Source organism: Puccinia triticina, chromosome 6A, assembly GCF_026914185.1.
Source record: "Puccinia triticina chromosome 6A, complete sequence".
In the NCBI taxonomy this organism is placed as follows: domain Eukaryota; kingdom Fungi; phylum Basidiomycota; class Pucciniomycetes; order Pucciniales; family Pucciniaceae; genus Puccinia; species Puccinia triticina.
Genome location: NC_070563.1, coordinates 2581366 through 2605721, shown reverse-complemented (window position 1 = coordinate 2605721; position 24356 = coordinate 2581366). Strand labels below are relative to the sequence as shown.

At 48.1% G+C, this 24356-nt stretch overlaps 1 protein-coding gene across 1 annotated transcript; it reads left to right on the top strand.

Moving 5' to 3' along the window:
- Positions 1–23479: 23479 nt before the first annotated feature.
- PtA15_6A347 (uncharacterized protein) lies at positions 23480–24119 on the top strand (the record flags this gene model as incomplete). Its single annotated transcript, XM_053170042.1, has 3 exons — positions 23480–23556; positions 23631–23798; positions 23864–24119. 3 exons carry the CDS (start codon positions 23480–23482, stop codon positions 24117–24119), a joined length of 501 nt encoding a protein of 166 aa, XP_053021273.1.
- Positions 24120–24356: the final 237 nt, after the last annotated feature.

Below are 24356 nucleotides of genomic sequence, written 5' to 3'. Positions count from 1 at the left end.
AAAGCTAGTTACAAGTGTTAGGCAGGTAAATGAGTTTTACCTGAAAGCAGTGCGAGTGGCCGCCGCTGACTTCATAGTTGGAAATAAGAAGTCCTGAGAGCCGTTGTCTGCGCGTCACCGTTGTGCCGTTAGCAGCTTTTTCCCGCTTTGATATTTTAGGGAGTAAGTTTTCTCTTACTTGGCCGGGTTTTTCCCTAGCTTGAACCTTTAGCTGAGGCGGTCCAATAGAGATGCGCTTCCTACGCTTTCTATTGAACGTAGTGATGAGCTCAGCATCTCTTTTTACTCGGCCGTTGTAAGACTCAAAAGCGGTTGTGAAACCCTTTTGCTGAATGGAGAAGGGGATGATGGAGGTGCAAAACTCTGCCCTTCTTTACTATCAGATAACAAGACCCACCAAGCTATGCTTGGCAGGTTTTAATCAAGTGATAGGTCTGGTCTAATTCCAGATGAAGTTGTTTGATGACAGGTATGTGAGATTTTTGAGAGTGAGTTCAGTGGTTATTTGCAAATATACAGGATGTAGTGATGTGTGGTGGTGATGGTAAGTGTGAAGGGTGGTATGTAAATAACTGGTGAGTACTGAGCTGAGGAGCTGACAACTGGGGAGGAGAGAGCTCATTATATAGACAAAAGTGGAGCCCCAGAGGGGCTTGTGGGTTAGGGTTTCAACTAATCTAGACAACAGTGTGAGGGATTTTAGCTGGTGGGAGTAGATACAAATGATGTCATAATATGTCAAGGCACCAGGAAAAAAAAATAGTCACTTGATGGCAAGTGACATGATGCAGCTTTGGTTTCTGCTCCAGAGCTACTCCAGCGCTGCTCCAAGTCTGCTCCACCAGCACTTGGAGAGCTTGCAGGACTGCACCAGAGCACTCAATGTGGCACAGTCAGCTGATCCTAATTTTTTCCCAGGAACAGCTGATGCTCATCATAAGCTGAGCAGTAGGCATTGACTGAGCCTGGGCCAAAGCTGAGCATTGGCTGAGCCTGGGCCACAGCTGAGCATTGGATATTCCAAGCTTGATACAAATCCAAGTGTCAGATGGACCAAGAATATTCCAAATCTGAGCATCAGCTTAGCCAACAATGGTCCAAAGCTGAGCATCATCTTGGAAAAGGCTTGTGAAGAGCTTAGGATCAGCTGGGACAATAATGTTCCAAAGATTAAAACCAGCTGGGCCAAAAATTTTCAAAAGCTGAGCATCAGCTGAGTCAATGCTGGTACAAAGCTGAGCATTGGCTGAGCCAAGGCTGTTCCAAAGCTGAGTATCAGATGTTTTGAGACTATTCAAAAGATTAATATCACCTGAGCCAAAGCTGTTCCACAGCTGAGAATCAGCTGAGCCAAGGCTGGTCCACAGCTGAGCATCAGCTGAGCCAAGGCTGGTCCACAGCTGAGCATCAGCTGAGCCAAGGCTGGTCCACAGCTGAGCATCAGCTGAGCCAAGGCTGGTCCACAGCTGAGCATTGTCTTAGCCAAGGTTGGTCCACAGCTGAGCATCAGCTGAGCCAAGGCTGGTCCACAGATGAGCATAAGCTGTTACAGCAGTGGTCAGACTCAGAATCTGAGAATTAGCTGGGCCAATATTTATTCAAAGCTGAAAATCAGCTGAGCCAATACTGGTCCAAAGCTGAGCATTGGCTGGGCCAATGATAGTCCTAATCTGAGTCTAAGCTGAGCCATGACTGGAATAAAGCTGAAAATCAGCGGCGCAAGGAATGGTTCTGATCTGGGCAACAAAGCTGAGCATGAGCTGGGCACCAAAGCTGAGCATAAGCTGGGAGCTAAATCTGAGTATCAGCTGACCAGAAATGGGGATCAGTGGTGCCCAGCAAAAACTGAGGATCTCCTGTGGAAATTCTGAAAGTGGGTAGATGGTGGGTAGATGGTGGGTAGATGATGGGTAGATGGTGGGTAGATGGTGGGTAGCCCGCCGGAGCTGGCATGATGTCACTTGTCATCAAGTGACTATTTTTTTTTCCTGGTGAAGGGTACATAAATGATGTCAGAAGAATGCAGTAGGGCCGCATGAAGGCTGCGTAAAGTGACAGTAGACTGCATGAGTTGACAGGTGGATGCAGGGGGTGCATAAATGAAGTCTGAGGCTGCAGAGTCAGTGTGTGATGACATCATAATATGGAAATAGAAGAGTACTTGATAATATGTAATGACTGTAGTCTGATGGGGAGATGTATCTTTGTATCCTGTGATGTGTATAAGCATGATACTGTGATCCTTGACTTGAGGCTTGTGACAGGCTGGTGACTGGGTATGTTGAACGTGTGATGGGTGTCCCGTGTCCAAGGAAGTGTAGGTTCCAAACCAGAGGGGCTCCAGTGACGCTTCCAGTGGTGACTAGAGGTAAAATTGGCCGTAGAATCCATTTCTGGGGTCCATTTGATGGTATCTTGAGGCCTAGTATGAGTAATTATGTGACTTAGAAAAAACTTTTCATTTTTCCACTTTTCCGTCTACCACACCGTTGTTTCTAGCTCAGGACCTTTCCACTTACTTTGCTCCTTTCCTGTTTGGTTTGGAGTGTTTGTGGTTTGGGTCTTGTTCTTGAGTTCTGATGCTGCAAGTAAAACAGTCAAGCATTTAGCCACAACTGATTAGTTAGCTGTACAGTTCACAGTCACTCACCTGCGGTTTTGGATGTGATCCTGTCCAGTAACAAGGATCAATGGTGGTTGTCCGTTTTTTTGATCTTGCTGTCCTTGGTAGATGTACCTGCTATCATCAGAGTTGATGAAGTCAGTTTTCCATCTCTGCGGGCAGCTTAGGCTGCGGAAAGAGGTTTGCTTTGCTTACCTGATTCCACAGCTTTTGTGGTTTGCGGCGCTTTCCTTAGATTGCGCCGTTTGCCAAGGTCTGTATTCTTACAAGGAAGAACCTTCTCTGTTTTCCGCAGTTACCGTGTCTCTGCTGTCTGATGAACCACCTGATCTGATTTGAGCTTCTTCGTTGCCTGGGGCAAAGAATTTGCCTTCCAAAGGGTTTATTCACCATTTCCGCAAGTATGTAGTTCCCAAGTATCCAATAACAACACAAAGTCGGGTTCCTGGCCAGACCCCCACTTGTGAGAATAAAGGATGGTAAGTGGGTAGAAATTTCCACTATCTGCCTTCTTCAAGAATATATGTGTCCAGGCTGAGTGATTATTGGTGACTCAGCTCCGCACTGCTACTATCCGCTAGCCTTCAGCGCTCCTCAATGAGCCTGATCTATAGCGTAATAATGCGCAGATGAATAAAGCTCTGCACTCCGCAAGTAATCCCGTAAGTAAAGATAAGGTCACGTAAAACTCTTCCAATAATCTTGTACATTCGTAAGTGTAAGTACAATAAAATGAGTAGTAAGTCAGATGATAGGAAAGAAAAGAGAAGAGAAACTGTGAACCCCCCTCCACGCATGTTGCCTTTCCCACACAATCCCGCAGATCCAACACTTTTCCGCACTAGTCTTTCAGCTCTGCCTGCTTTCCCGCACGTCATTGTCCCAGACTCTGCTCCTCTCCAACGCTTAAACTCCCACGCCCTTTGTCTAGCCCCTGTCAGTCAGTCTGTTGCCACCGCCTCCACCCCAGTTTCCCCCGCTGGTGGAACCCGCTTTGGCTGCCATGGCTCACCTGCCAACGTGCCGCTGCTACCAGCCAACGAGTGTAGTCCTCTGCGGTCCAGCCCTGTCTTTCTTCTCCGGTTCAAATATCCAATCCAACATCCGCAATCCGTGCATTCCATCTGCGCGCGACTTTATGTAAGCTTTCTTAGCTTGCTTTCTGACATCATCCTCAGTGCTTATGTCACCGGAATGCACTCTGCCTCAGCCGCTCTGTGAATTCCCGCCCGCGCTATCTCCGAGTGGACATTCTACCACCCATGCCTATATAAATCACCACACCATTTAGGATGTGGAGCCTTCAAATCCTGAGATGGTCTGCTTTGAGGCGGTGGTGTTGCAGAGTAGTCCCGCCGCGGCAGCGTAAGACTTGCTTAGGACATTGTGGGTTGCTCCGGAATCAATCAAGAAGGAGGTGGGGGCAAGGGGGTCTGGGGTGTGGCTATGGGAGTTGTGATGGTGTAAGAAATGAAACATTGGGGATCAATTTCATTCTTAGTTAACATTTGACTAGCACCAATACTACAATCCAACTCCTCCGCGCTCAGGAAAGGCACAAACTTCATTCCTGAGCACCTCCATTTTTTGACAAGTTGGCCCGTCCTTTTCCACCCTTATCCGCTGGTCTGCCTCCACCAATTGCCGCAATCCCATCCACCAGCTGTCGGATCTGATCCTCCATTGCTGCAATCCTGGCATTCCCGCGACCTTTGCCCTTCTTGGTCGGACACTTGCAAGAGATGTGGCCCTGTGATCCGCATTGGAAGCAGAGGCCCTCCCGCATCATCCAAGTCCTCTCAGAGTCAGAGAGTTGGCCGTTTAAAGCCAATAGGTCCATGGCATTGGGTTCAATCCTTGGTTTGGTTGGCACTTTCCTGGCCTCCCTCCGCACATTGCTGTGCCAAGCTAGCAACCCCGTTAACGGTTGAAAATGTGGTGTGGGAAACAATGAGTGCCATCTGGATGTCCCGCTTCAGGCCCTGGCGGTACTGGCTGATAAGGGTGGGGATTTCCCATCCTGCGGCGGAGGAGTGGGTGTAGTCCGCCACAGACCTGGTCTGCTTAGCGCATAAAGTTCTTGTTCCACCTTAGCCTTCTTTTCTGGGTCGAAATACATGCCCCGGAAGCCCACTGAGAATTTTGCGTACGTCAGAGTGGGCGGTGTGGAACTCCTAAAAGATCAGGAAAGAGCTGTGAGGGGAAATAGTCAACTACACTACTAATAATGTAGATGAGGCTACAGGTGCTGGTGAGGCTGCCCTCTAGACTAATGCTGATGGAGAGAGGGTTACACTAAGAAAAAGAAAAGGGCGTGGCTGGTGATTCTCTTTTACTTAGATGACTTTAACACTTTATGAGTTTGAGGTGTATCAATCCGACTGAGTAAGAGAGGAAAAGTGAGAAGGGGAAAAAGCAGAAGCTCTTTGGAGTCACTCTGAAATGGGTAATGAGATATATGCTGGGGGATATATTTCTAGGGTGATGAAAGTTTATCTAAGTGAGGTGTAAAAGGTACTACTGAGTGTATGTGGGGGGGAAGGTGCATACAAAGAGTAGTGGGTGAAATTGCATGATGGGGATACAACATCTAGAGGGGTGTTTGTATATGTGAGAAGTACTACAGGGGGGGTGATACATGATGAGCACATAGTAACAGAATCTGAAGATGAGCAGTAATGATGAAGGTGCAATGACCAAGGAGTGTACATGAAAGGTAACTATGTAGAAGATGCAATAATGATGAGCAGAAGTAACAGATATAAGGTCCAAGAAGTGTACATAATGAAGATGAGCATTTGGTAATGGCTACAAGAACTATGAAGGAATGTACTGCTGATATCATATGAAGAAAAAAATGTGTAATGAAACTATGTATAATCTGCAGTCCTATGTAGCTATGATACTAATGAATGATGTATGTAATAATGCTAAGGATATGTATGAAGAAAATACCTGCCAAAACTATACATGCCAATAACTTCTGATCCATTTGGAAATCCTGGGTGAAATGAGTGGGTGACTATAAGGGGTAAAATGGGGTATAGAATCTGAATATGAAGTAATAATGAAGTATTTATGAAGGGTTTATGAGATATGAGGGTGATAGTATGAACAGGAACAGGGTTACCACAGTGGTCCGCCACTGTCTGGTCAAGGAACGGGGCAACCCATACACCCGCCGGTCCGGTCATGTAGGAGGACACAAATAGTATCAGTGTTGTTTTGGTGGGGACAGAGGCCTTGTTCAGGGTCATATAGATACCGACCTGGAGGGCAAATGTTTCCGCTGCCACTCCACATTTGCCATCAAACTTTTCTGGTTGGGCAACTTTGGGGGCTTTGGGTGCGGCTACCTCTGCTCCTGTGGTTGGTACTTGTGTTGTAGGGAGGGGTGGGTTCTGGGTTCTGAGAGCATCAGCTAAATTGGCCTTGGCCTGCACCACAGACATTTTCTCAGCACCTGTTTGCGAGTGCCTTCGCACAATTCATGCCATCATTTGGTCCGATGCTGGTTAGATACTGGTTTGAAGTTGGTTTGATGTTGGTTTGATCTTGGTTCAAAGAATGGTTAATGTCAGGTGCAATCTAACCGGATGCTAACTGGAATTATATGAGATGTATTGTGGAAGGTACATGTAGAACATACACCATCCCTATACTGAAACTAAGCCCAACCATGATTAGGTGGACTCAATCCACGATGTTGACCAAATATATGAATGTTTTGACCTGATTTTTTACCTCTGTGTATACCCATACCCTGTAGATTGCTCTGATGCATGTTTTTAATTTTTTTTGGTCAGCCTAAATGCACTCCAAAAAAATTCCAAAAGCACTCCAAAAATGAGTGTATGGAGTGTGCACTTCAACAATTTTTGGATTACAGAGTGGAATACTCCAAGTTGGCTAGAGTTAGGGTGTTCAAAGTTGACTTGTATAAAATCATAACACCATGAAATCATAAAATTCTAAGCTGAAAAAAATATGTTGCACCCAAGCACTCAAATTAGAGCAACATTTCTAGAATGGTACATATGAAATCATCACTTGAAAGTTTTATAATTTTATGATTTTATGCATTGGAAATTTTATGATTTCAACTTTGAACACCCTTAGTGCAGAACTGGGGACTCAGTCTTTTGAGTGCACCATGAAGAACTCCCGTGGCCGGCAAATGTAATGAGTGCCCGTGAGTTTCACTCCATAAGATTGGAGTGCACATCCCCAGTCCATTCATGATACTTCTCCTCCCCAAAAGGGGAGTGCAGAGCTGGAGTACATACACTTGAACCCAAGTCAAGCAGGGTATACATACTGCACACCCTGTCTGGCCATCCTGTGGGCTATGTACACACCCAACTAGATGCCAGCTGACACCTCTTGATCACCAGTACACCACGGGTGCAAAAAAGCATCTCAATTTGAGTGGATCCACATAATCCACATCTCCTCTTGATGACTGGTCCGTGCCAGTCATTGGGGGGAATTACTCCTCTCAATGACCTTACGCAACGGTCATTGAGAGGTGTGATTCCCCCAAATGACCGGTACAGACCGCTCATTGATGGGACTCACCATCTCTTGATGATTGGTCTGTGCCGGTCATCGAGGGGACTCACACCTCTTGATGACCGGTGTGTACAGGTCATCTAGAGGAGTAATTCCCCCCAATGACCGGTCTGTACCAGTCATCCAGCGGAGTAATATCTTCCCTTGATGACCGGTCTGTACCAGTCATCAAGAGGTGGAAGTCCCCTCAATGACCAGTCTGTACTGTTCATTGAGAGGAGTAATTCCCCCCGATGACCGGTCTGTACGGGTCATTGAGTGGAGTACATCTCTCCTCAATGACCGGGCTGTACCGGTCATCAAGAGGAATAACACCTCCCCTGACCGGTGCAGACCGGTCATCAGGAGGAGGTGTTACTCCTCTCTCCCCTTGATGACCAATCTGTCCAGTTCATCAAGAGGAGTAAAACCTCCCCTCAATGACCAGTCTGTGCCGGTCATCAAGGGGACTTCCACCTCTTGATGACTGGTACTGACTGGTCATTTAGAGGAGTAACACCTCCCCTTGATGACCGGCACTGACTGGTCATCAAGGGGACTTCCACCTCTTGATGACCGGTGCTGACCGGTCATTGAGGGGAGGTGTGACTCCTGTGTGTCACACCAACGTACGCCCGTACGTTTGTGTGACAACGGGGATCACTGGGGGGCACTACACATCATGCCCCCTCAGAACACTCCAATCAATGGCCAACCACTGGGTGGAGTACACACTCTGCTCGATGAATGGCAATCAAGCGGAGTATGTAATCCACCCAATGATAGGCCATCAACTGGGGTGTGTACTCCACAAATGATGACCAGCCATTGAGTCCTGCGCAGGTCACTCAATGACCAGCCATCAAGCGGCATACTGGGGCTTAATGCCACTCAATGGCTATCAAGTGGAGTACATGTGTACCCCACTCAATGGCCAAGTGCTCCCCCCTCAATGACCGGTACAGACTGGTCATTGAGACCAATTCAACTCAGAAGATTCAAAACCAAAAGAAGCCAAAAATTTAATTCAAAAATGAATTCAATCACTCTATTTTTAAAATAGAAAGAAGTATGAAGAGGAAAAAAATAGTAACACAACTTGGGAAGACAGAAATTCCCAAATTCCAGACCAATCAACAGTAGTTTAGAATCAAATATTTGGATCAATGTTGATTGTAAATCAGAATGTTACTTTTTATTTATTTAAAAATCTTTCTTGAACCAGGGAGACAGAAATGGTGCAGTAAACCAGAAAAAATGGGAACAAAATGTGATCCTTCCAGAAAGACAGTTCTTTTATAAACTTGGCATCTAATTCACTACACAACAACTTAAGGATTCTGAATTTACGCCTTCAGTATCTTGAAAATCATGAATTCTCATTCTGAATTGAATTGATCCACATCCTCCTTCAGAAAGCTCCATGTGCAGTGGAAGTTGGAATTCAGGGTGATTCAACATGCCCCAATTCACTCGTGCATGGCTTGCCCTTAAATCCCTACCAAAAAAAAGAAAATTTGGAAAATTTACTTCAGGGAGCCAGTTACAGAACACAAATAGAATTTGCAACTATATTCCAAGGTGGCTACGCCACCAGTTTCCAAGGGTGTAATTTTATACGTTGTCATTTCAACAATCAGCCAGCCAATGGTACAACCACTCCACCTCATATCCAAGGCTGATTTCTGCCAATAAATTAGAAGAGGAATCTCACATCCCAGATAATTTCAAATTGGTACAATTGGGGATTGGAAATACACAAATTCACAACTTCTACATCATTCTCAAATAACTACTCTTTGGAACTTAACTATTGAAATTTTCAAATGGTCTGCTTCAATTTGAACATGGGCTCAGCCACTACCAGCCAGATAATAGAAGATACTCTCTTGAAACATCATCACCATTCAACAACCCCATTCCACCAGACACAATCAAAGGAAAAATTGGAATTTGAAATCAACTTGCACGTAAACTCCCTCTTCTACCTAACATATAAATCAATCACAACCAGATTTTTGAGTCTTGGATAAATTATTTCCTCAAATCCAAGTGAACATCATGACTTATACGGTTCTTCTTCCTATAGGTTTGCAGAGACAAGTCATGCCCTATGTTGATTCAAACCTTGAAAATCTCAAAAATGCTGAACTAGATCACTTCTGGCAGGTTGCTTTTTGAAAATGAATCACAGCTTGTTTCCTTGCATGGATTTTGGTGCCAAGTTTTCAGTCGCCTTATTATCATCCTTGAAACATTTTTCCCAATTAGATCTAAGCCTTGTGATATTTTTGCTATGATCTGTTCACGTAACAGCTGACCTTGAGGAATCAGACATTCACCTTGCAAGCAAAAAATATCATGGGGATACCTTGTTAACCAAGGTGATCTTTTGTTCTTCTTGAATTCCCTTGAGTAATAAAGCATGCTGAATGTTTGCAAGCTGATGGTAATCTTTTTGCTTGCACCTCTTTCATTTGTTCTTTCTACCAAGCTCCTGAAAAACCGTGCAATCTTTGGTGTTGTTTTGGGTAGGCTCCTTCACATGTTCAATTTCTCAAGGTTTGTATTTTGGCCAAAGAAAACTACAGTTGAGGCTCTCGAAATTCTTGCAGAGCTGATTGCTTGCAGGCCATTGACTCAACATTTCAAGCAGACCCAATATAGCATCTGCCGGTGGGAAAACTGGCATGGAAAATCATGTGCATTGAATTGATAGCAAATATTTCAAAAAACTACTCTGCACATCATTCATGAAACAATCAAAGATATGATGATTCAATATAAAATCAGCCCAGAGAGAAACAGAAGTTTGAGTAAGAATAACATGATGAGATTGAAATTGATACCCAAGATTATCCACTTAACATGTCAAGCAGAAGCAACCTGGGGAATACATACTGGAAAACTGAAATGGAGAATAATGAAGATTTAATCCAAAAGAACTGTTAGAGAGGAATTTAATTTTAGATAAGACACACCAAAAATTCACTGTTAAATATTTAACACATCAAAATGTTTCAAATTTACTACCAAATCTTTTTGTTCAGACTTGAATTTATTTTAGAAAACAGATCCGTCATCCACTCCCTGGCTGGGCGTTCACTGGTTTGACCTGTGTGGTCACCGCCGGGCCCCCTTTGGGGCGGCGTTCTCCCTTTGTGGGGTTTCCAGACTACTTCAGGTCTGCGTGGGTAGTCCCGGGAGCTACTCTGGTAGGTCCCCAAGGCTAACCCGTACGGGCTGAGGGTGAGGGGGGTCTTTCCTTCTCCTCCTTTTCCCTGTACTCAGGAGTGGGGAGGGAGAAGCTGTTTTGGGAAGCGGTGCTTCCCTCTTACAGTGAGACCTGCCTCTTTAGGCGGTTGATCTCACGCGTTGGCGTGGATCACTCTTGAAAAGGCCGGATCCCGCACCCATACCTCAGGGGGGGAAATCCTGAGCCTGGCTCCGCGCCTATGCCCGTCCCTCAGCGGTTGGACCCGCCTGCCCGCTTTGTCTCACGCCAGTCAGACTGTATAGCTTGTCATTGTGCCCTTAATCATAAATTTTGATGTCAGACTTGAACTATAAGCTCCTCTAGGTCGCGTGGGAACTCTATGAGGAGTTGATCCTGCGCCCTGTGACCGTCGCGTCGTCCTCTGGAGAGCGCGTCTGCGCAGTTTTCGGCGGATACTACCCGTTTGGCTACCAAGTTTATCTGGTGTTTAATTAGTATCTTCTGAATTATCTTCCATTCGGAATTCACGAAGCGGTCGCCGGATTTCCTTCGGAGGATGACTGATTCCGTGGTCGAGTTGTCGGTCCACACAATGAACGTCTTGCTCCCCTGAGCGCCCAGCTTGATGAGCATCAGCAGACCCAGTCGTACGGCAATAGTTTCTAGCCTTGCAATGCGCTCCTTTTCTGAGTCCAAGGTTAGGCCCTTCGCCAGCAGTTCTGCCGAGCGCAATCTGAACTGTGCCCACTTGCAGCCGATCAGAACTCCTATCCCGAATTTTGTAGATGCGTCTCCTACCCAACCGACTTCTGTTGGGTCTGGGTTCGCGATGAGCCTGGTTGCTTGGAATTCCTTCAGGGATGTGAGCCATTTGTGTAAGTCTTCATTGATGTCTCGTGGTACTGGTCGGCGCAACCGTCTGTTCTGCCACTCCATCATCCATTTGTACAGACTACAGATGTAACAGCGTAGTTGTTGCAGTGATGAATCTGGAACAGCAGAATAGATGAGGATGTTCGTGGAAGGATTCATCATTGCATCAGAGAAAGAAAACAAAGAAGAAAAGAGAGAGAAAAGAAAAACAAAGAGACACTCACCTGGAACAGCAGAATAGATGAGGATGTTCGTGGAAGGATGAGGAAAGGTCCTTCCACGTCTGCTGCTCCAGGTGACTACAAAGCAGAAATGTCACAGGCTGTGATATGTACAAGAAAGGTTTGAAGCATAGAGACTTGAGAAGAAAAGAAACAAAACTACACAACCTCAACACCCCCCCTTGCTGAGAACCAGAAAAAAAAGGAAGAGAAGAACAACAATATCAGAGAAAGAGAAGGAAATTAGAGAACCCCAAATCGTGCGCGATGTTCTTCCAGGAGGGTACGACCAAGAGGTTTGGTGAGCATGTCGGCGAGCATATCCTTTGTTGAGACGTGGAGAACCAAAATTTTTCCTTGTTTGACGCATTCACGGGAGAAATGATATCGCGCATCGATGTGCTTGGTGCGCGCGTGATGTTCCGGATTTTTGGCGAGAGCTTCAGCGCCAGCGTTGTCGACATGCAGCGGGATTGCGGACTTTGGTCGGAGTTTGAGTTCTGTCAGGACGTAGCGGAGCCAGAGCCCCTCTTTGCAAGAGTCTGATAAGGCCTTATACTCGGCTTCTGTGCTCGACAATGACACGGTTGCTTGCTTTCGTGACTTCCAAGATATCGCTCCGTCCCCGAGGCGAAATGTGTATGCTGAAGTGGAACGTCTGTTGTGTCTATCTTCCGCCCAGTCTGAGTCCGAGTAACCAGAACAGGTTAAGGAACCCCCTAGACGTAATCTGAGATGTTTGGTGGATATGAGATAGTTGAGAACCCGGACGGCGGCTTTCCAGTGTCCTTCGGAGGGGTCGCAGAGGAATTGAGACAGTCGGTTTACCGCAAATGCGATATCCGGGCGGGTGCACTGGGATGCCCAAAGGAGGGCACCAATGAGTTGCGAGTAGGGACCGGAGGATGGCTGTTTGGCCGGCTTCCGTGGAACAAGATCCTTAAAAGACACGTCTGTGGGAGTTTTCACTGAGATGTGGGAATCGGTTAGGAATCGCTGTCGAAGGTCTTCAATGTAGTGGGTTTGAGATAGATAGAGGAGGCGGCCGTCCAGATTTCTGTCTATTTTCATGGACAGGAAATGATGGAGATCTTCATCCGCACCGATTTTGAAACGCCGTCCGAGATTGACAATGAGCAGATCCACAAAAGAAGGTTCTCCGACTATTGCTAGATCATCAACGTGGACAGTCACCGCACCTACAAGATTCCCGTTTTCAACGCGGAAATACAACGTGGGATCATACTTTGACTGTGTGAGGCCCGCTTGTAAGAGCCCGTTGTGCAACTCGAGGTTCCATTCGCGAGGAGATTGTTTCAAGCCGTAGATTGACCGGTGGACCTCGCAGACCCAATCTGGATGGTTGGGATCTTCGAAACCTGGAGGTTGCTCCATGTACACGGGCTCTTCGAGACGGCCGTTAAGGAAAGCCGTCTTGAAATCAACCTGCCTACCTTTCCACTGCTTGATGGCCAGGAGACTGAGGATCAATCGGAGAGTCTTGAGCCAGAGGGTGGGCGCAAAAACTTCCTCATAGTCGACACCTTGTACCTGAGTGTACCCCATCGCGACAAGCCTAGCTTTGAGTTTTTGTATCGACTTGTTGGGTCGTCGTTTGATTTTGAAGACCCATTTAGACTTTATGATTTTTCTCTTGAGGGGCCGAGGAACAAGGCGCCACGTCTCCATGCCGAGAAGAGAGAGAAATTCTTCTTCTGCCGATTTGAGCCAACAAGCCTTGTGTGGAGACCGGAGAAGCTGTTTCCAAGTTTTAGGAGTGTCCACTTCGTCGTCGATGGAGGCGGACTTGGCCCATGACCCGTAACGATTTGGAGCTCGCCTTTGACAGCCGGAGCGGCGGGTAGGTGGGGATGGGGGTTGAGGTGGCGCGGATGTCTGAGGTGTAGGGGAGGGTGAGGGAGAAGGGGAATGAAGAATAGGAGGAGGAGAGGAAGGAAGAGGGACGGAGGGAGGAGAGAGGGGAAGAGGGAGGACAGGAGGGGGGAGATTTTGGGGAGAAACTGGAGGAGAGGAGGGATTTTGAGGAAAGGTTGGAATATCCTTAGGGGCGTGGATGGATGCGGTCAGACGTCAATCAAAACGAGGCTTGAGCGGAATGTTGAGCGGCGGGGAGTCTAGAATTGAAGGAGTCTGATGAGGTGCCGGCGGAGCTGGCGGTTTTGTTGAAGGAGGAGGAGAAGAGAGATGCGCCGGCCACGGGACTTCAACAAACAAGGGAGGAGGCTGAAGTTTTAGTTCGGCTCCATACGGGAAAGATTTGTCGTCAAATAAAACGTCCCGGGACTTTACGACTGACTTCTTCTCCAAGTCCCAGAGACAATATCCATTTCCATTGCTGAGATAGGAAAGGAGAAGCAATGGGCGGCCTTTTGCATTGAGTTTTTGTCGATTTGCTTCTGGTACTTTGTACCATACCAGGGAGCCGAATGGGTGAAGGGTCGAGAGATTCACTAGAGGTAGATGAAGAAGTTTGTTTGGCGCCTTGAAGCCTGCAGGGGTGTAACAAGGAATTGAGTTCAGTGTGAAAGAAAGGTGGCGCATTGCATCCGCCCAGAAGAATTTTGGGAGATTAGCGCTCTGAAGAGAGCAGCGGATTAAATTTCCGAGTGTGCGGTTGGTTCGCTTGGCGACCCCATTCAATTCGGGAGAGTGAGGAGGGCCCGGTTCATGAGAGATTCCAGCAAAATTAAGGTATGAGGTAAACTCATTCGAGATATATTCCCCGCCGTTATCGGACCGCAGCGCCAGGATCTTGTGAGAACCATCCTTCTCAAAGTGGGCACGATAGATTTTAAAACACGAGAAAACATGTGATTTGGATTTCATGGGAAACAGAGAAACAGCTTTGGAGAAGTCCTCGACGAATGTAACAAAATATTTGTATCCCTCTCTGGATACCACCTCAAAGGAACCGACGTCAGAGTGGATAAGCTTTCCGGGAGCGTCTGACCGGTACATCGAGCAAGACTTGAAGGATGAGCCATTCATCTTTGATTGTACGCAAGTCGTGCACCGTTGGACGTCCACTTTGTTCATGATGCTTGGTTTGACGTTCAAGATTTTGAGTAGGCGTTTGAGAGGCCGGAGGCCTATATGGGAGAGACGCCGATGATAGCCGAGGAGGGTACTGTCAACGGAGGACAGACCGTGGACTGGGGTGGAGAAGGACTTTACCTCTTTGGATGGCAGGTAGTATAAGCCACCTTTGCGATAGCCGTGTCCGACAATCTCGCCATCCACGGTGAGAGAGTTGGATTTGACGATGTCACATCCATCTTTTTGAAAGATGCAGGTGAGGCCGGCATCACACATTGCCGCGATTGACAGGAGCGGCTTGTGTAGATCCGGAACAACCAGGGTCGGGACAGACACGTTTGTGGCGAGGGGAAGGACGGCAGTTCCGTGGTGAGAAGCCTTCACAGTTGAGTTGTCGGCCAGGCGAATAGGAGTGGCATCTGGTTTGATGTTTTTGACATTGGCTCGGTAAGGCGTCATGCAGTTCGAGCAACCAGAGTCGAGATTTGCATCCTTGTGAGGGATCACAACCATGTTCGCAACGTGTTCCACAGCCGCAACGGCATTTCCTGCTCGTGCTGAAGAGTGTGCGGGTCCGTCAACATCTGAGCCGGAGTAATCCAAATCTTCGCCATTGTTGTCACCACCGAGATCCACTACGGTTGTCTGGCCTGCCTTAGCAGGGGGTTTTTGTCGGTAGCGGTTTCCGGACGGCCTGCCTGGTCGGCCGGAGTTGTCAGGGCAGCGAGATGAGTTGGAGTTTTGACGGTCATGATCTGCCAGAATCCTGGCGGCGTTCTCACAGACCTCAAGATTGTGACCGGACCTTTTGCAGAAGGTGCAATAAAGAGAGTGGTTGAGCGGTGGTCGAGAGTTTCTGGGTGGGGCTTGATGGGGAGGTGCTGCACGTGCAACCGATTCACCTATCGATTGCTCCTCGTTCCTGGATTTTTGGCGAAGGTGTTTGGCCTTTAGAGCATCCAAGATTTTGATGGGGGAAACTCGGGGGTTGTTCATCATGGCCGAGACGCAGGAGAGCCAGTCGGATGGCAGAGATGTAAGGATGGACGAGGAGTAGATATTGTCTAGAGTCAGCGGGGCATCGGCGGTGATAAGGGCTGAAAGGCTTTCAAAAGTTTTAGCCATATCTTCCAGATGGGTAAGAAGATCGTCGCCCGTCATTCGGGCGGTTGTGAGTTTGCGAAGAAAGTACGTGATGCCACCAGCGGAGGAGTCTTGATGGGCTTCCTTGAGAGCTATCCAAAGCGCTCGAGCATCCGTTGTGATATGACGGACCTTTCGAACATGCGCGGCATGAATCGTACTTGAGATTGCTCCAAAGGCTGCTTGGTTGTCGCGGGCCCAATTTGGGTTCGCTCTAGCTTTCGCGACCTCGTCATCAATAACGTACATGACGTCTGTTGTGTTGAGATGAGCCCTCATAAACCAGGTCCACTCGTTGTAGTTGGATTCTGGTCCGGGAGGTTTGAGTCGCTCGATGGTGGAAGTCTTGAGAGCTGGATGAGTCCAGGTCTCCGGGTCTGGTTTAGATGACATAGTCGGAGTGGGTTGATTAGTGGGCAGGTTGGTTGGTGGTTTGGGTTCAGATTTCGGTAGTGATGGTGTCATGAACCAGAAGCTTTAACGAGAAGCGTACGGATCCTCCACGCTGATAGAGATACTGCGGCTTTAGCGGCAAATGGCGCTCATAACCTGTTGCAGTGATGAATCTGGAACAGCAGAATAGATGAGGATGTTCGTGGAAGGATGAGGAAAGGTCCTTCCACGTCTGCTGCTCCAGGTGACTACAAAGCAGAAATGTCACAGGCTGTGATATGTACAAGAAAGGTTTGAAGCATAGAGACTTGAGAAGAAAAGAAACAAAACTACACAACCTCAACAGTAGTTGCGGTAGCGCGTAAGCTACGTGATTCAACCGACCTGCTAATATCTCGACTTCCCCGTAGCCAAACTTTGCCCCTTGTTCAAGGAAGGCTTGAATCTGGTTGATCCTCTTGCTGAGCTTATCTGCCGGTAGTCGGACCGTCTTGTGCCGGCCATTCCATATGAACCCGAGGTATTTCTGCTCCTCCAAAAAAGGAGAGAATTGTTCTTTGTTTGTCCTCACGCCTAGTTGGTCCGAGCGTTTCACGATGTCGATCATCTCCAGGTCTGAATGTGCGCTTTTGACAAACAAGTTGTCGTCCACCCACCGAAAGATGGCGAGGACCTCGAATTCCTTCAGCATTATCGACTTCCATGCGTCTGCTGGCCGGCCGAACGACCCGCATCCAGCGACTCCACCAAAAGTTATCCTTGTATCTAGCATGAATTTGTCGTCAAAGGTTCTTACCATTAGGTACGGCCATTCGTCCGGCGCCGTTGGAATTTGGCGGTATGCCTTTTCTCAATCGAAGATGGCGAGGAGGACTGGTTCTTCCAGTTCCCGGATGAACTTGGCTACGGTATTGAAGTCGTCCCAGGTGGTTGGGAAGTTGTTTGAGTCCACGAACGAGTTAACTGAGGGTATGCCCTGCCGTCCGTGGGGGAAAGATAAGTCGTTTATGGGGCGCAGTGAGCCGTCACCGTTTATAACGGTGCCAAGCGGACTTGTCCGGAAGAACTTGAAATGTTGTGATACCTCTTCTTTTTTGAAAGGCCCAAACATCCTCCCTGCCGCTAGTTCCTTCTGGAAGGATTCCTCAATCTTAGCCTTTGCCTGCCATGCCAAGTCGTGGTTCGGTGGCGAGTAGAAGCTCCCCGCCGACTCTATGAAGTGTGGAGGGATTCCTTGGGTAAAACCTCTAGCAAAGCCTGTTAGTACGTCCTCGTACTCGGGTAGCAGGTCCCACTTTTTGAGCGCCTTCTTCCACTCTGCAACGTTCATCTCGCATGACACTGAGGTTGGCCACATTGCGCCGTCTCCGCTTCTCCTTCCTTCGCACCTGCTGCCCGTGGCCGTTCCCTTACTTCTCCGGGTTCTCACATTCTCACATGGTTCAGGCTTCATGGCCTCAATACCTGTCATGCTTGGATTGCGTAGGAAAAACAAAGGAAACGGAATTTTGATTCAAATCTATCAGGCAACCGTACATACTCTTGGTTTGGACAAGGAGGGCTGGTGGCCGGGAGGTACAAAGTGCACGAGTGGCTGGGGGGTAACCAAAAAGTGGGGGGGGGGGGGGGGGGGGGGGGGGGGGGGGGGGGGGGGGGGGGGGGGGGCGCTCCGCCAAGGATGAGGGGTGAACCACCAAAATTGGTGAGGGTATTGGGGCAGGAGATCCAATATTGATCTCTGCAACTCCCCGGTCCTGCTTGCGCGAACCAGCCCACTAGACGATGATGGTATCAACCAACGGGGCCTTACTGGTTTTGTCGGCCTCTGCCCTTCCCGCCGCCGCGCCATTCTCCTCGCGTGTCCCCTTGGTTGTTTACTCTGTCCTCTCGGCCCCTACTGCGGTCGCGACCTCTGTCGTTGTAGCCGACGTCCCAATGGTTGCCTTTATAGCTTTGGGTTTGGCCTTGCCTGCCTCCGCTCGGCCCTTGATCTCCGGGTGAATGTGCCCTGCTCGAGGATGCTTCCTGCCTTGCCTGGTTGTTGTTGCCGTTCTTCGGATTTGGGTTGGGGTTTGGATGGTTGGCGGCTTTGGCGGGGTCCTGAGCCGTGACTGGATCCCATGTCTTCCTCTTGCCTCCTTTGGCGTAGGGGTTTTCGGTGAAGTTGATTTCATCAAATTTCCTAGTCCGAGCAATGATTTTCTGGGCTATCTCTTCATTCCTGACTGAGATGTTGCTGATGGAGATCCGCCCGTCGGGCATCACGACTCGATGGGCAAATGCGTTCATCCGGACGTTAATGTCGTACCGGAGCCCCGTCATGAACCCGTGCTGGGTGACGAGTTGATCGCAAATCCTCTTGTGGGCTTGAACCCACCCTGCAAACTTGACGTAGTTGCAGACCTTGATCAATGCTGCCTGGAAACCTTGATGGTTGATGGACCATTCGGCTTACGTCTGGGTATACTCGCATGGGTATGGGTATCCCGTGTACCGGTATTTATCGGTGTTGTTATCGTCCGCTTTGGAGTGCTTCTCCGCGTAGTGGATGATGGCTTTATCTTGCCACACTTCATTAAAGATTGTCAAGGGCAGCGGACTCCTCAGCTCCCGCAGATTGCGCTCGAAAAACGGCGTGAAGCCGACGTCACCGCTTGTCGGTCGTGCTGCATCATCGAAAACCACACCAGAAGGCATGGTGTCCACCGGGCCGATGGGAGGGATTGTTTCCTTGGTCGGGGCATCTGTGGGATTTGATGCGGGGTTCACGGTGACTGTCCTATCGTTGTTGGATAGCGCCTTGGTTCCCTCGGACAAGCGCTTGACCGGGTCGGTCAGGGGGGCTTGTCGGTGATCCGTCGCTGGCTCGGTCCTCCCTAGATTCTCGCTGATCTTAAAGAACATCAACGCTAGTTCGGCGTTCCCTTCGGCTTCTGCTGCTAGCGCCCAATCAACCATCAAGGACACTTTTGTTTGCGCACCGGCCCCTGGGGCTTGAGTTTGTCGTGGGTTCAACAACTCAATCTTGTCGGGGTCGACAAGAAGGGCAGCCAAGTTGTGGTAGCAACATGCGCTCAGTTCTTCCTCCAGTTTGGTTTTACTCCCATCGACGACTTACCAGCTTCCGTTCCTTTCGCCTTGGGCCTCTGCGACTTATCCCCCAGCAGGTCTCGGTAGAGCTGTGGTACCGGGGGGGCGCCGCTGGTCAACGGACCTTCCTCAGGGGTAGTGTGATCATCCCGGGGCGTGCTCGATCCGGCTGGTGCCTTGGAGGTCGACCTTGTTGCGCGGTCTGTCGGGGGGATGGTCTTCTTGGGGGGTTTGTTCTTCCCTTTCTTGGTCTGCCTCGTCTCCTCGCCTTCTTGATGGTGAGCTGGCTGTTGGGCCTCTTCGTCGTGTTGCTGGGTGAGCGGATCCTGCTGTGTTTGGGTCGGCTCTCCTTCTGGTTCTGGTTGTTGGCGACTTCCTGTCATTGACAATCTGGCGAGGCTTGCAAGGTTGGAAAATCGGTTAGCCATTTGGGCAAATTTTTCTCTTGCGGTTTGGCGACGGCGAAAGGATGCTGATCCGGCGATGAGTCCTCGGCGCTGGGTCCTAGATATTCTAGGTTCAGCTGCCGGGACCTTGGCGCTGATAGCCACGCCGTGGTTCTTCGCCCGCAGCCGCAACACCTCCCTGGTTGCGCTGCGTCGCCTGCACGCGCGCGTGTTGGGGCTCACTGGTCGCCACTCCATGGACCGGCCCACATCCGCTACGCTCCTGTAAGCTACCAGGAATTTTGCTGAAGAGTTTTTTATCAGAATCCTCTTTTCCAAGATCATATATCAAGTTGATCTACATGCTTGATGTATTTCTTATGAAATTAGGGAACACACCGCTGTGCTGTGCTCCCAATCAGGAAATGATCACCAGCACCCCATGCACCACCTTTACCAAGCTCAGCACCATCAGCGGGTAGATATCCAAACACCAGGTCTGTATCACCGGCGACCAACACCCTCAAATGAAACAACGCAACACAACTTTGTTTTAATTGCAAACCAAGTGCCACACAACAAACACAATAGGGGGGTTCACAATAGGATAAAAATAAAACTCTAGAGCTAATTTTAAGGCCTTTATGAACAACTTTTTAAAAAATAAAGATGTTGCTCTGATTCTCAGGGGATACCCAGTCCTGTACACCTTGCCAGATTTTTAAAAATTTGTTGATAAAGACCTTAAAATTGACTCTAAAATTTTACTTTTATCCTATTGTGAACCCCCCTAATGGAACCACATAACCAATTAACCAAAATGTATGCTCCACCGCATCAGGCAAGCCTTGAAATGCCATCCTTGATAATTTCCAAATTCACAACATTCACTGTCTCCTTAGTAGGGTTCCGCCAGGAAATTTAAAAGGTAAAAGAAATCATTGAATAATTAAAATTGCATGCAAGTGCTGAGAAAGCTCCCCTGGTAAAAACCCATGATTAATCAAAATATATTGTATAGTTTCAATAGAAGAAACCATTGTTTCTGCCAAGCAGTTGACAATTCATTGCAGTGTGGTTGTACATATGTTTTTAAAGAGTTAAATTAATATATACGGTCAAGTTGCAGTTGGTATCAATATGATATCAGACCCTTTCCAACATGACTTCATAAACATTCAGCATAACTTCAGCAAAAATTCAGCACAAAATTACACATACACTAAGCGGACCTTCTTGAAGGGATTTGACCAGAAGTTCATGGAAAAGGGTTGCTGAAGTAGCAGCAATTCTCTACGCTATTTGCTAAAGTAGCAGCAAAAAACACTATTTTAGCAGTGTTAATGTCGCTATAAAGCGACTTGGAGCGCTGTCAAGGGGCAGTAAATGATCTTATTGGACTATTTGAGCTGATATTTTCGTCTATATGTGCACTACAAGATTGTTCTGTATCATGTATGTATAGGTTGATGCTATTGAGAGACCAAAAAAAATGAAGAAGGGGGAAATTTTCTAGGTTTCTTTTATTTGGTCTTTATGAAATTTTTTGCTCTTCTTGGCTGCATCAAAAACCGTGAGGCAGTTGTTGCAAACCTGAATGTAGCCCAGACAAAGATCACCAATTTAATTTGGTTGTGGATTTGCAACAACAGCAAAAAAAATGTGCAACAAAAAAAAGCAACCAACATGCCAAGTAGCCTGCCTGGGAAGCAGGTGCTTTAACTGCTGGAACGGACCATTCATTGAGGCACAATGACCGGAACAACCTGACCATTGAGGGGAGTTATGTGTTCCCCCTCCCCGTGGCCGGTTGTACCGCTCATCTACATACATGTGTCAGCATATATCAGCAATCACGCTTGATGGCCGGGTAGCTGGTCCATACCGGTCATCAAGACTGAACTCTTGATGCCAGGTGTGTACATTCTACTTCCACGTACATCCGGCCATTGAAAGGAGTGTGAAATGTCCTCTCAATGGCCGGCGCTTGTACAGGTCATTGAGAGCAACACACTACTTGATAGCCGGCCATCAAGAGGGGGTATACACTCCCATTGATGGCCTGTCTATTCTGGTCATTTAGGGGAGTGTGAATATCCTCTTGATCATTGTCAGGTACACACTCCCTTCAGCGACCTGCCATCCAGTGTGGAACCTCTCAACTGGGTGAGATGAGCTTGGAGGGGATAAGTATGATAATATACTTGGGTGTTGGTAAGACTGCCCTCCTGGAATAACTCTGGGAGAAAGGGTTCACTAAGAATAAAATAATTTTGTGGCTGACTTCTATTCTAGTGAGAACTATTACTGGAGTCTTACTAGGACAAACCTGCAAGAGAGAGGAGTAAGGGTTTTGAGAAGGGAGAATGGTTGAGGATTCAAGGAAGTGTCTGGTTCTCTGTCAATTATTCACTAAGGCAATGTGTTCTAGTTTCAATGATGGTTATCTGTCTCTGATGATATTTCTCAAGGATAAAGTTGATGAATGCTAGTATCACCAGGGGAGATATGTTTCCACTCCCCAGGGAGTGCCTTACCGTAACTTTTTTCCATAACTTTGCTGGAGGACTTTGGTAAAGAAATATTGAATAGGTATGAACAAGACTGGGAGTCAGCTTGAAATCAGTTGGAAATCATCCTAAAATAAACCATAAATTGCCAAGGAATAATCCAGAACTCATCTGGAATTCATCCAGAACTCATCCAAAATATAGGCCTTTCTTGGCTCCATGACCAGTGTGTCCTTTTCATGATGTGAAAGGGGCAGTATGTCATATTGTCCCCCTCATGTACTCGCGTAAATCAGGGGGAAAATTGGTGTCTCAACACAAAGTTTTTACTTTTCATGTGGCTGTGAAAGGCCCATCCTGTGATATTTCCACCTCAATGTACGTGCGTACATTAGGGCGACTATTAGCAAAGTGCAAAAAAGTTCACTTGCATGTGCACCTGTGGATTTTGAAAAGCAAAAAAGACAAAAAATCACACAATCATTTTTGTGAAGAGGCCAGGATATGTGGCCAAACTGGGGTGGCACTGCAATCCAACCTTGACTTACCTCAGAATTTCACCCCAATACAATAGTTTATCACCATTTTTTTAGCCAAATCCAAGTTTATTAAAGACAGCAAAACATAGAATTCAGGATCAAGGGTTCCCCCTGTTTTTGAATAATCAATAAAACAAAAAAGGGGCCACTAAGTATTTTTTACAACATTATTAGATAGTTACATATTTAATACCAACAGTTTAACCCCAAAAATACAAAAAACTTGTGAATTGTCCCTTCCTGTCTAGCAGGTTTAGAAGACAAAACACGGATGACCCCCAGCGCGCGCAGTCAAGGCATTATGCAAAAGGGGGGTCACCATTATGTATATCCCCTCGGACTGCGCAAGTGCGACAGGGGAGAGGCGTGAGCCGAGTGAAGCACTCGGCTGGGGAATCAATCCTCACGCGGCCCCCCCTCCCCTTATATATTGCTCCGAACTTGCAGCTCTGACCGCCTCCACATGCCTCGATGCAACCCTGGCAACTGATGTGGAGACGATACACCTGGACCATCTTGACTACAATGATGTACACGTGCCCAACAGCACAAACCCCTCAACCATTTTGCCCACCGAACCGTCACACAATGCACCACTGCTTTATCCAAACGGGCAAATACTTGTCGCCATGCAAATGCCTTGCACCAGTCTCACCACCTCCATCGCCATGGCAGCCCGCCCAAATCGCGCTTCTCCCACAGCCACTCAGCCTCCACTTCCTCCACCACCTCCACCTTTCCCACCTGCGGCCTCCCCCAGACGCCCACCGCTAAACGCTCCCTGCCCAGACGCCCCCATCTCCAGACCCGCGAGTGCCTCACCTTCTATGACCCCGCCCCCGCCAGCCCGCTCAACTGCTCAAAGTCAACGGCGGGATGTCAGCCAGCGACACCCTCTTGCAGCTCCAGGCCGACCTGCTGGGCGTGGTGGTCAAGCGCTCCTTGATGAAAGAGTGAGTGATCAATTCACACCCTTTCTCTCTCTCCTTGTTCCCAGCCAGGGCTCACCCTCTGGCTTCTCCCCAAGACGACCGCCTTGGGCGCCGCCCTCCTCGCGGGGCACGCCATCAGCCTCTTTGGCTGACCTGGCGCGGCCCGAGACGCTCTTCGCGACCCATTCGGCGGACAAGAGGGTGTTCAAGCCGTTGATCACAAAGGCGAAGTGGGACCAGAAGTACCGTTGCTGGATCCGGGAGTATGTCCCCCTCCTCTTTCTCCCCCCTGCCCCCAGCCCAGACTGACGTGTTTTTTGGCTCACAGGGTGGCGTGCAGCAAGGGCTGGCTGGAGGACGGCAAGCCGGGGTCGCGCAACAATAGCTTCCTTGACTGCGTCAAGATTGTCGACCACGGCCAGCAGCTACTTGCCCACTCCCTTGACAACGCCTTCCCCAGCGAGCAGGTCCAGCCCGTCTTCCAGCGCGACTCCAACAAGCCTATTGTACTCAACCCCCTTGCCAACACAATCAAAGCCAAACAGACTCTCCATTTGCTCCTCCGGATTAATTGTTCTGGCTGAGCAGATTTGTTATTTTCTCTCTCAATTAGCAGTTCCAAAGCACTCCTATTTTAAAATCCTTTCCTGATTATTTCTTATATATCCTTTATTTACATTCAATATTTTCTGATCTATTACTGTATGGATTGATGACTTGTCCATCAGATTTCATTGCAAGAGCAAGCCAATGGATGAGTTATAATTAATCAAGGTTGAGGCTTAGTTTGGTATGAACTATATGATGAAGGTGGCATACTT